Source organism: Gavialis gangeticus, unplaced genomic scaffold (assembly GCF_001723915.1).
Source record: "Gavialis gangeticus isolate Ggan-Ray unplaced genomic scaffold, GavGan_comp1, whole genome shotgun sequence".
In the NCBI taxonomy this organism is placed as follows: Eukaryota; Metazoa; Chordata; order Crocodylia; family Gavialidae; genus Gavialis; species Gavialis gangeticus.
In genome coordinates this window covers 32,219,950-32,232,589 of record NW_017729001.1, presented here as the reverse complement: position 1 = coordinate 32,232,589, position 12,640 = coordinate 32,219,950, and the positions used below count along the sequence as shown (strand labels likewise).

Sequence of the window (12,640 nt, the reverse complement as noted above, 5' to 3'; positions counted from 1 at the left end):
TGATCTACTCAGGTCCCTTCTGACCCTAGAAACTATGAATGTCTATGAAATCTATGAAACTTTCACATCATTCACAATTTAAAACACAGATACATAAATTGCATTGCTCATGATGATGGAAGCTATCATAGACTGTTCCAAATACAAAAGCTTTCAGTCTCTTGAGTACAGAGATGCATGATTAGGTACTATTCCAAATCATTTGCTTTAAAAACAGTTACAAACAGCAAGTTCATTCAGCTGAGCAGTGACTGTTTCCATTTCTATGGTAGTAAAATGAAATACTACCAACGAAGTTTATTAAAGATGGAAATACTTCCTAGTCCAAGTAGTGATCATCTACAAATTAATGAATTCATGGGCATTTATACACGTACTGGGGGTGGGGGGAGAAGCAGGGAAGTCACATGTATCAGCATCCCTGCACTGAAAAATGGTGGCAGAGATGCTTAACTAAAGTTTGAACAAGCAACTTTCCAGCAGACTCAATTAATCAAGTCTGCTCTGATACGCTATAATCACAGTGCGTCAGAGCAGCCTCACTGCATGTCTATAGGCACCCAAACTGTCCCAGTTATGGCTGCTGAGGTTAAATCAGTGTCAAGTACTATTCCATGTTTTTCCTACCTGATCACCATCTCAGTATTCTTTATCTTCTGGCAGTGCATCAACAGTTTCTGTAAGAGTTTGTGTGCCTCCGACATCTGGTTTTGGGCTTTCAATACAATGGCCTTTCTGCAATTCAAGGCAAACAAAAACTTACCAGATTTCTATATTTTGGTCTCAGTCCTGCCTCTGAGTGCACTATAATGCACGGTGGTATGTTAGATCTCTCCTCCCACACTTGCACATGCTTGGGTAGAGTTGTTTTGTAACTACACTCTGGAGCGGGCAAAGATGTTTTGTATAAACAGGACTTAGTCCTTATAAGCACGTGTTCCAGAAAACTCAACACATATTTTAAGCACCCTAAATGGAAGGAAAATAGGGGCCTCCTCCATTTTAGACAGGAAAACCAAAGCTGAGGCAAAGCAAACTTGCACACAGTCACTGCAGGCAGAAATAGGCTTTTGGTCTCCTGTTGATTTCATACAAATCCAGAATTACACTTTGATTTTAAATGGATACATTGATACATTCTGAAAGCAGAAGACCTACAATGTATACATTCATGTTTAGGTAATGCTACACCAAGCTAGCCAGGGCTTCAAAGCCCTAGTGGAATGGATAGAATGGTATGTATCAAAATACATTATATATTAGTATACTTACAGCAGAACTAGGCAAAAAGCATTATATAACAACAAGTAGAAAGTGATGTGTACGTAAAATTTTATTTTCAGCAAGCATTATATTCCATTGCTAACCATTTTAGTGGGATATTACTGAACACAATTCTGAAGGTATGTGGTTTCTTACCTGTACACTCCTTCAATGCTATTAAGTGCTGTAATTCCTGCCACAAGAGAATCAGCAATATGGTATCTGCCATCATTCATGGCTCTATCAAATTGTATTTTCTGATCAAACAGCATCCACAGCTAAACAGAGAAGGTCCAGGTATAAATAGTGGCATATGTGCATTTTGTGATCCAAAAATGAAACACATATGCTACTTTGAAACACAGCTGAATACCCTTTTATTTACTGGAGAAGCAGTACAAATAAGTCTTCATTTGTTGTTTTGAAGAAATATAACTCCTTTTACAGTGCAGAAACTAGAATGTGTTTCAAAATCTAAAACCCCTTATGTATTATGAGTTAAAAAATGTTGCAGAGTCTGCATAGGAATAGAGGGCATGGAAAAATGATAAACACTGCTTTTCAATCCAAGATGTTGATGAAAATCCCTCCCCACTCAAATGGTGACATACTACACTTTCATGGTTTTCAGATCTATGCGTGAATTTGTGGCTCCCCCATTAGTGAGACGATTTATGTGGAGACTATTCAAATGTGCTCTAAACACAGTTTATACAGATGAAGTACAGAAGGAATTAGGATGAAGGGGAATTCTGATTCTTCTGCCACAGACACAAACTTGGTGCACAACTTTTTTATTATTATTTTTTAAGCAGTATAGGCCACAGGTTACCTGTGAATGCTGACTATTGGGAGGAAATCTTTCCTTCAAGTGTTTCAATATTTCAGAAGCAGCTGCAAAGTAGCCCTACAACAGAGAAACAGCACTGTGGTAAGCATGCAAGCACTCCTTACGATGAAATTAACATTCCTAGAAACAAGAAGTTGCTAAGAGAAAAATGCTAAGATTTCCTTCCACCTCATCCATGTAGGCTGGAGATAAGAAAAATAACTCTAAATGCACACACCTTGCCACATGTCACTCAGCTTGCCACAGGCCTGCAAAGCATCCCCACTTGCCCCTGCAAACTTTTTTTTTTTGTGCAATTAACTATGAAGCTCACCTGCTCTGCATGTAGCTCAGCCAGGTGACACAACACTACAGCAAAGGATTCCGTATTATTCTGCTGGACACCCACATTTACAGATTCCAAACTGTTCATGCTCAGCAGCGTCTGGGCTTGTTGAAGAGCCATGGTGCTAGAGAGAAAGGAAAACTGTAATTTACTTTCATGCAGTAGTTCTAATCTATGCTCAAGCCATAAAACAAAAGCCAAACTATTTCCCCTTCTTCCCCCCACCCCCCCGGAATTCCAAACTATGCAAGGACCAAAGGTGCTCATGAAAAGACCATAAATCCAAATAAAAGCATTCACATACAGAAGCTTTTTGTCTGGCTAAGGCTGAATAAACAAGGAAATTAAAATTACAGCTATAAGAGGGTGATGAAATATATCTTCTAACATAGGAGTTAAATGAGCAGGACCTGGAAGAACCAGCCCCAGCATCTGTTGATGCCTCACTTAGCACACTGAAGAGAAGCAGTCACTTGCACTGTTGTCAAGAAGTCAACAAGAGCATCACTTGCTTACAACGTTAACACACTACTATAAGCAGCAGAACTAGACTTTGGGGAGCAAAAATACCTGCGACCATATAATCTCCAAATGGCAGTTTTCTGTGCTATACTAATGTCAATAAGCTCCGACAGGCTGTGTTTCCAATGCAACAGATCAGAGTCCTTTAAGGCATCCATTAGCTTGTTGGAGGTCTTCCCTGCAAAAGCTCTTTGCTGGACCAAGGATTGTATTCCCAGGGAAGCTAGGTACTAGGAGGGATGGAAAAACAAAATTAGGATGGTAAAGCTGCCCAGCAACAAAGTCTAACAAAGCAGAAAGAATAAGTTATCAAAACTTCCACCTTTCTCCATATGTAACAATATGAATGTCACCTTGTTAAGGGATGAAAAGGATACTCTAGGCTTCCATTCCATAGTGGAACAGGTGGCGGGAGGGAAGAGGTTCAAGTTGGATCCTTCCAATGATTATGCTCTGCTTCTAGAGCTTTCCCTCTTTCTCCTCACTCCCCCAAATACTGATCAGACCTCCTGCACTCTGCATACCAGCTATATGATTAGCTGCCTCTCACTTGTCCCATCTGCTTCCTGCCTCATCCGCATTTTTCTTCTTCAGCCCCAGCAATCTGAAGTCACAGACTGGATCCTCAGATCTTGCATGGCAGCCTGCTCACTACACAATTTTATGTTCATTTTCTGCCTCCCACGCCAGGTCATGAATGTTTAAAGGAAGAGAAAAAGCCAGATTTTGAAACAAAACAGGAGACTTACAGGCAATCCAAAGTGAACAGCTTTTTTCACAGAGTGTTCTAACAGAACACAGCTATCTGAACTCTGCTGCTCCAAGATGTATAGCCAACTCTGTTTAGAAAAGAAGTTAAATGTCATCGCAGAGATATGTTGCTTAGTATAATACAAAACATTTTCACGCATCTATTAACAAGTGTGGACAAATCTCATTGCAATACAAACTTCTAGAAGTCACATAAAATGGAACCTGCATTAAGAATTGACACAGTAGAAAAGATCAGTGATCTATTTAACCTGGAGTTCTGGCTGCAACAGTGGCCAACACTGGAGATTTCACAGTAAAAACATAGAAACTATTATACTGTTACACATCTGAGACACTTGCACTATTAACCTAACTGGAGTTTATTCACTGCTGCAAACTATGAGAAGCTTTTACTTCTACCTCAAAACAACACTCTCCTTAGAAAAGTTAAATTTCAGAATCCACAAAACAGTACAATAAAAGCTTAGTCGAGTTAGACAGTGACTTTCTAGAGAAAGAAGCACTTAATTCTTTCCCTTGTCATTGGCCGGATGGGAGATTTACACATAATCCCTGCACAGAGGGGTGCTTGAAAATAAGCTTCTATGACTTATCTTGAACAGACCTCTTAAAAGTGTGAAAATAAATTTCCCAGCATTGCATGATTTGGGGTGCACGATGCCCATTCAGAAAGTTCTAGTTAGTACCTTGAAGTTCACTGCTTCAAGGATAGCTTACTCAGATTTACTGCTTACGGCACTAACAACCAAAGCATCACCCCAAGGTGAGGAAGTGACATTTAACTACTGCCAAATGCTAGACCCAGCTATAGCAAATACATCAAAAGTCTAATTGAGCTGAGAGACAGATGGCTACGACAGGCCATTTATCTCCCTTTAAAGCATGGCTGTCTTACCAAACAATGCTGCAAGCAAACATGATCATTGGACTCCTGTGCAATTCTGATGGCTTCCTGAAGGGCAAGCTCAGCCTGTTGACTATCAGCAAATCAAAACACAGAAAGCATTAATATTTCATTAACACCTATAAACACAGCACTATAAAGAGAATAATGCTGATCTAAATTATGCGTATCTTATTTCAAAGTGAGCTCTGATTAAACAGGTCAGACGAGACAGCATTTCCTTACATCCACTTCTGCGTTACCTTTAAGACAAGGTTCTCTCACCAAGAATGAAATCTACAAGTTTTTGCCCCTTACCAGGACTCCCATCACACATACATGTTCAAAAGGCACTTCAGGTACTATTTTGATAGATACAATGCATGCCCAGGTATAGAGGGTTTCTACTTCCAATCTACCTCACCCAGCTCTCTCCATCACTATCTTTGCACACTGGTAGCCCAGAGGCTTTCCCCCCCCCCTATTTATTATTAAAGCATTGTTTTAAAATCCTAATGACTTCACAAATCACACAATCAGTGCTGGTTTGAGTGTAACAGGAGGGCAGCTGCACTTACATCTCAACTGATACATAAGCACTTATGTGCTGACCTGCATCTGATAAGTGAAGTAAAAGATCTACCACCCTGGGAAACAACTGCAATAGTTTCCCAGGGTAGTAGATCTGTAACTAGACATAAAAAGAACTAGAAATAAAAAGAAAGATGCTAAGGCTTTTTATGTCAACTGTAATAGACATCAGAAGAACCTCTAGCCTTAGCATCATTCTAATTTTTTAGTGATACCACAAGGAAATCAGAATCAGCCCAAGATTCTAAGAAAGTTCCCAAACTAGTCCCCCTTCATTTGCCCCTGAACTACAGAACTCCTCCCCCACCCCAAATGACTTTCAGAACATAAGAAAAGGTCCATCTTGCAGATGTAGCAACATGTTTTTTATTTATTTATTTTTAATCGATCAGAAAGATGAATTAACTTACTAGTGGCCAAACCGACAATGCAGTGCAGCTAGATTAAGAGCAGCATATCTCAAACTTCGGCCATAGCCTTCATCGCCATTGCTTTTGCTTTCTGCTCCAGTGAGAATCAAACGGTCAAAATAATGAAGGAGGCTGTGTGTTGAACTGAAGACATCTTGAACTCTTAGACTATTTAAGTAGCTTAAATAATGCTAAAATTTAAAGCAAAGTCAGCTTTAATTAAAAACAGAACTAACGACATGCTCTTCAAAATCATTTTTTTCATGCTATCTCACTCAGAAAACGCTTGTGAGCTGGAGGGGAAGGTTATTTTGCAAACAGGAGCACATTTGACCAGGAACCGTGCAAAAGAGGCAGCACGGACCTAGAATGAGCATTACTTTGGCAACTACATTTTGTTTTTACTGTCCAGAATACATGTATGCAATTCATTTCTGGGTCTCGCAATCAATCAATGCCCAGTATACATTCCACCAGTACCAATGTCTCAGTCTTTCTACTAAAAATGTAGGGACAAAGCTCTTTAAATTACTCAGGACAGCTTAGTATCAGAAGGACAAGTCTCAGTTCAGTTCGGCAGAGAGCATAAGCACATGCTTACATGTATACACTTGTACAGTCTTAAAGAATCCAACAGGACTACTCTTGTCTGAAGTTAAATGTCTACTGTACCACCCTGCTGAATTTGACAGTGTCTTCAGGATTTCTATTCTGAAACATCATATTAACATACAAACTATTAGATAAAATTTAAACACTTTATACTGATGTGCAAAAGTCCCCAGAAATAAATTTTATTTTAGAAATACAAAAGAATTGCCCTACATGCATTTTGGTTGAAGGGAAGATACACTTACTGCTTCAGCAAAGTCTGGATTGAATTTTAACAAATTATTGAGCTCTTTTTGCAATGCTGCTGGAGTAAGAGCCTTTGTCTCATCGTTCTTTAATAACGAAGCCTGGAATAAAAATAGAAATTGTCACTAGGTAACTAGGATTGGGGAAGTGCAAATATCAAGATTACATTGTTAGCCATTTCTCATCTTTCTAACTACATAACCAACCAAAGAAGGTGTCATAAATTACACCTACAGTCATGTTTAAATATTGCCAAAGGCAATTCTACTCTAAATCATATTAAATCATTCACCTTTAAAATGACCATAGTCACTTGGACAGCACTGTGGGAGGGATCAGGGAGTAGATTAAGAATAATTCAGCTAGTGTCTCTGGTAACTTAATGTATTGAACCTCTTACTTAATATGCCACATGGTTCTGATTATGTGTAACACTGAATAAAAGTAAATCCCACATTTTCAGGTTAAACAGCTTTCCAAGCCCCAAATCAAATCAACAACTATAGAAACTCCTTGAACTGATATTCCTTTAAATCAGTAACTCCTGTCATCTGGCTCCACAGGCTGGATGAGTGGTACAGAGTCAGTGTGCGGGCTGGATTGGGCCCACAGACTCCATCCCTCACCCCACATAGTGGATCCAGAGCCTGTGGTGCGTTCTCTGGGCTCCATGTTGCATATGGTGCCTGTTCTGACCATTCTGGGATACATGCCATATGTGCTGCATGCTCCAGCCAGTCTGGAATTGTACTGCACACTGTGCACATTACAGCTAGTCCAAGATGCTCACTGGGCAGACCCCAGACTGGCTGTGGGAAGAACCACACATTGCACAAGCCCTGCTGCAGGACCAGCCTGGCACATGCTGCATGGGTCAGCTGTGAGACCCAAGACCAGCACCTAGGGACAGATAAGGTGGCTTCTCGGGCCAGAACTTTGACACCCCTGTATTAAATAATCTCACAAGAATCAAATAACCAAGGAAAGAATTCAGAGAATTAAATGCACTAAAAATTATGCTATTAAGAACCACACTGAAAAGATTTGTTTTCATTTGGTATTTTTATTGCATGCATAAAAAATACTGCAATCACCCCCCCCACCCCCCACTGTTGCAGGTCCATGTACAGATCAACTCTATGAACAAAAATCAAGTATACTTTTTATGTTCTTTGGAAGTGGGGGGGGGAAATGAAGGGGTGGACACACACTTTGGTATATTCATCTGTTCATAAAAAGATTCAGACTAAAAATTTGGGGGGGCACTATAAAAAATAAATAAAATCAAACAAAAATCCAGGAAACTCAAGATAAAGATTCCAGTTAATCTGGTAAAGGTAACTGAACAAAAATAAGACTCCAAGTTTCAGTTAAATCAGTGACTACTGTGTCTAAGATAGGGAAAAATGACAGTTTATATACATAAGATATAAATACTGTGCGGTAATTTAAACAAGACAAAAATCTAGAATGAAGACAAAATGCAATTCTGTTGTAGTGTAAATCAAATTTGCAACAAAGCGAAGCAATGTAAAAAACAGCAGTCCAGCAAGACCTGGCTGATGTAGACAAAGAGTCCAATAATATCTAACAATTCTTTTTATTTCTTTAAATGTATGTTAAGTTCTTTATGCTTTTTTTAGTAATAGCAAATTGGTACAAGCTGGTAATTGTTTGCTAAAGTCACAAGACTTCATATAATTTAGACTTTTAGTTTCAGCCAATATTTATTCTTTTCTGCAGGTAGATGTTCTGCAAATGTTTTACTGAGCATAAATTTTGAATTTTTGAGTATAAACAGTAACACTAGAAACTAAACTGAGCAGCACTCAACATCAAGGAACTCAGTCATGCCATGTGCTTTGCATGGCCACTTAGTTTCACTTTTAGGTTCTCACAGTGAGCAGCTAACAAATACAATTCAATAGAGTCCTAATAAGTATGAGGAAAACATGTTTGCTGATCATTCATGAACACACAGACAACTCTTAACTTAATTATTTGCTCAGCAGTATCCAAGATTAACATACCTGCTGTGAAAGAAAATATTCTGCTTGCTTCTGAGAAAGAGGACCACCACAAGATATCTCTTCTTCCCTATTAAACAGACAAAAACATTGGAAAGTGACAATTAAAATAGCTTATTCTGAAGCTATAAAAAAAGCTGTGCCAGTTACAGATTAAAAAGAAAAAGACACACTTCAAAAAGGCTCCACAATCATTATACAATATTAAGCATAAAAAGAAGCCTGGAGTGCAGGGTAGGATAGAGAAGGGACAGTTAGATCTGGCTCACAGGAGACCGAAAAAAGCAATCAGAAGGAACAAACAGTATCATAGTTTTTAACAGACAGTGAAATGGAATACATGTCTGAAAGAAGCCAGGTGTGTTATTCTGATGGAGAGTTAGTTTTAACACCAGAGTTGGTTTTAATTTTCTGCCTACGGGGGCTGAGAGCAACACGATTATTACATTTATTGCTGAGAGCAACATGATTATTATGTTTATTGTGAAGAACACAGTAAAAACCCTAAGAACAAGGGCAAATAAAAGCTGCAGCGAGTCAAAAAGGGGAATGCATGAAAAAACAGAACTAAGTTGTTCCAATGTAGTATTCACTGACCAAAGGTTAAGAGCAGGTAGATGTCAGTTTACATGCACCAGCTGCTCCCTGACAAGTCTCCATCCCTTTTTAATTTGCTGCTCTTAGACTGTTTGTCTAAGAGAGGAACAAGACAGGTTTGGGATGAAAGGTAAAGGCTGCTTTGTGCTATTGATCCTCTCTGAGAAAATAGGCATACAGTGTCATACTGACACTCTAGAAAGCAAAATTAATTCCCCCCAAAAAACTGCTCTCCAAAAGCTGAGAAGTAGCTGTCTACCAAAAACAAAACTCCTACCACCATTAGCTAGATTCCTAGCCTTCAGGAAGGCTGGAAGAATGCAGGCTCATTGGAGAGCTTGACAGTTGCAAATATAATTTAAATGTGTATATGAAAAAAAATTATACTTAAGGGCTATTTTAACATAAGATAGCATTTTTAATTCATTAAAATCCTCATCGTTGCACGTGGGTCTTTTTTTTTTTCCTTTTTTAAAGAAAAATCAAAGAATTTATTATATCAAAGTGAGGGAAAGTGCTAGAGCCAACAATCAATGACGTGCAAACAGAATTACTGTAGATTTAAGAGTTGCAGTTCACAAGCGTTACCACTTGGTGCCAACAAGATATTAGACTGACCACTTCTCAGCACTATCTGGGAACAGTCTGAAAAATGGACCATGACATTAGAGACAAAGATTTTTTTGTGATGTCTTTTTCTGGACTGACCATATAATTGAGGAAGAAGTTAGGCAGTTTTTTGGGCACAAACTTCCCTTCCTCTGGTAATCTAGGTTATTGCGATGACCTGCAATATTTTGGTCTTTAAAAAGAATTGACAGATACTATGTAGTTTTAGATTTCAACATGAAAATACTGGTTACTTCATGAATCTACAACTCAAGCAACAATTCTGAAAATGATTTCTAGTTCCAGTGAAGATACAGCTTAAACATTAAACACTGACCTAATGTAGCTCTGAGACTGGGGCTACTGATGTCTTTGTTTAATTCAGAGGAGTAGCATTACAGCAAATACAGACCACAGTAAGCAACAGCCCATCCTGAATTAAGCAACTTGGCTAGTTGTCCAGCAGGGTTTGAAAGACTTTATAACATTTTCTATAATCACCTTAGAGGTACATCAAGTTCTTCTTTTTCCATTTTCCCTTCCAGTTCTTCAGTATTTGTGAGCTCCATATCAGTCTCATCAATTCCAGTTTTTTTCTCATCATTCTGAAAATACTGCTGAAGTGCAGTATAAAGTTTATAGACCTGACTGAATGAAAGCTTGTTGTATGCCAAGATCATGTGGCGCAGAAACAGACCTATAAAAGGAAAATGTCTGTTATGATATCTAACTGCAGTACCAAGGAATTTTAAATCAGGGAGTGGAAGTAATATTTTCTTGTTGGTTCTGCCATTAAGTAGGAGCATAAATTTGTATTTTGCTTTATTTCAGTGTCCCAGTCTAACAAATAGGTATTTACTGCCTCATTACTTTAGGTTCACTGAAAACCTGTTTCTCTAAGGCCCAATCCAACAGATAAATCTGATCATGGAACTCCTACTAATACCAGCAACAGTCACAAATGGTGCTATAAAATTATTTGTTAGCTTGAAACATGTGATTATATTATCTTCATATGGCTTTATTAAAAATTGGCCAAAACAAGGAATTGTAATTGTTTTTCAAATATAAAAATTAAGATACACACATTTTCCTTTTCAAACAGATTCTTTGAACAAAAACCAACCATATAATGACATACCCACGACACTTGTTTTGTGAACTTCTGGTTCGGTCCCAGTAAATGAATCTGACAGATCGTCAAAAAATTGTTCCATATCTTTCAATTCTCCTTCTGCCATTAGTTTTATCCTAAAGAGAAGACAGGGTTTTTAAAAAGTTGCTTTCCCATACTGTGCATGTACATGTGTATGCACACAAAGCACTCTACCTTAACTCAGATGTAGAAAGAATAAGACCCAAACATAAGTTATAACTAAATGGTTACTAGTTCACTTATACAATTTCTAGCTGTTCAAAAATGTTTCTGTTTTTTAGATAACTGATTAATTTCACAAATCATTCATATGCTATTGCTTTTTCATCTGGAAAGATCTGTATGCTGAGCCACGTTGCAACACGCTGAACATAGTTTGAGTAATAATTTCTGTACAGGAGAAATGTGATAAACTCTATATTGGTTCTCCATATTTTCTCTATTCTCTAAGAAAACTTGTCCTTAAAGCAGTGATTTCCAAACTTCCTAAAGTCACAGAACCCTTTCCTATCACTTCTTCTGCCCTGGAACCCCTACCCCTGGCTCCATGGGCCACGTGAACTGACACGGAGCCAGGTGACCCAGCCCGACAATGGTGGCACACTGTCTGCCCCAGCCCATTCTGCCATTACCCCCAATCTCTTTGTGGAACCCTACTGAAAATACAGGGTAGATATGCATCTTTACAGGTGAACTGAATAAGATATAGAGAAAGCACAAGGTTTTATGAATATGAAACCAAGTTCACTTCATCTCCTGTAGAACCCCAGGGTTCCATGGAACAGTTTGACAAGTGCTGCTACAGGAAAAAAAACAACACTTCAATGTATTGACCATGCTCATGAGTTACAGACCTCTAATGAGAAACTTGCATACTAAAAAAATAAAAATGGAAAACCTCTATATGATTTTAATAGTTCTCCAGAGCCTGATTCATGGAGCTAAAGAAGTTTTAAAAAAGGAAGCTTCTGCTTCAAATTCCCTGTCTAAGTGCCGTGCACGGAACAAAGTGACTTGTTGGGACATAGGCCAGGCCAGCAGCAACATATTTTATTTAGGTGCAGATTGGCCTCGCATGCATAGAAGGAGCGCTGCAGTTCTCAACCTCTTTAGACTTGAGGCAGCTCATAAAAAATGCCATCTCTTAGTTTCCCTCATTTTTTTGACTACAGAAAAACAATACAGCAATGCTCCTGTTGCAAAGACCTGGACCACAACAAAGCAGGACGTTTTGGACACTATGGATTCCTCGGTGAAAAGCCAGGGTTTATCTTGTATACCACAGGTGCACGCCTAACAGTGCCAACAGGGCTGCAGCACCCTGCACGAGAGTCACTGGGTCATGGCAAGGCTTTGGACAGTTTCTCATGGGCAGGCTACGATTTAGCTGCTATAAAAGCAAGCACAGCATCCGGGTTAATCTCTCAGATTGAGGGAGCATGGACAGGACAGGACAGGACAGGCTACCTGATGTGCACAGAGCTGGCCAGGTTGGGGCATGACTCTTCGATAGCTTTGCGCAGCCGGGACAGCGACATGTCAGGACCCTGCAGGAGCCAAAGGAGGGGAATGGAGGAGCTCAGGCAGCAGCTCATGCTGCAACCCCCCTGCTCCCCAGGGGGTGCTCACGCTGAGAGCCCCCTGCTTCTCTCAGGCAGCTGGGAGCTGAGGGGACAATAGAAGTCCCTCCCCTCAGGCAATGCTGGGACGCCCTCGGCTCCCCTCAGGCACCACTGGAGGCCCCCCCATTCTCACAGACCCCCCCCCCCCGGGGG

At 39.5% G+C, this 12,640-nt stretch overlaps 1 protein-coding gene across 1 annotated transcript in view; it reads right to left on the bottom strand.

Moving 5' to 3' along the window:
- ANAPC5 (anaphase promoting complex subunit 5) overlaps positions 1-12,640 on the bottom strand; it is a 17,884-nt gene that overhangs the window by 4,628 nt on the left and 616 nt on the right. Inside the window, exons 2-14 of the mRNA XM_019507305.1 lie at positions 12,333-12,412; positions 10,851-10,960; positions 10,211-10,406; positions 8,507-8,573; positions 6,476-6,577; positions 5,619-5,809; positions 4,630-4,711; positions 3,710-3,799; positions 3,009-3,190; positions 2,427-2,562; positions 2,096-2,170; positions 1,420-1,541; positions 628-735 (exon numbers count right to left, since the gene is read on the bottom strand). Of these exons, the coding sequence (XP_019362850.1) occupies positions 628-735; positions 1,420-1,541; positions 2,096-2,170; positions 2,427-2,562; positions 3,009-3,190; positions 3,710-3,799; positions 4,630-4,711; positions 5,619-5,809; positions 6,476-6,577; positions 8,507-8,573; positions 10,211-10,406; positions 10,851-10,960; positions 12,333-12,412 (1,541 nt within the window). The remainder of the gene's footprint in view (positions 1-627; positions 736-1,419; positions 1,542-2,095; positions 2,171-2,426; positions 2,563-3,008; positions 3,191-3,709; positions 3,800-4,629; positions 4,712-5,618; positions 5,810-6,475; positions 6,578-8,506; positions 8,574-10,210; positions 10,407-10,850; positions 10,961-12,332; positions 12,413-12,640) is intronic.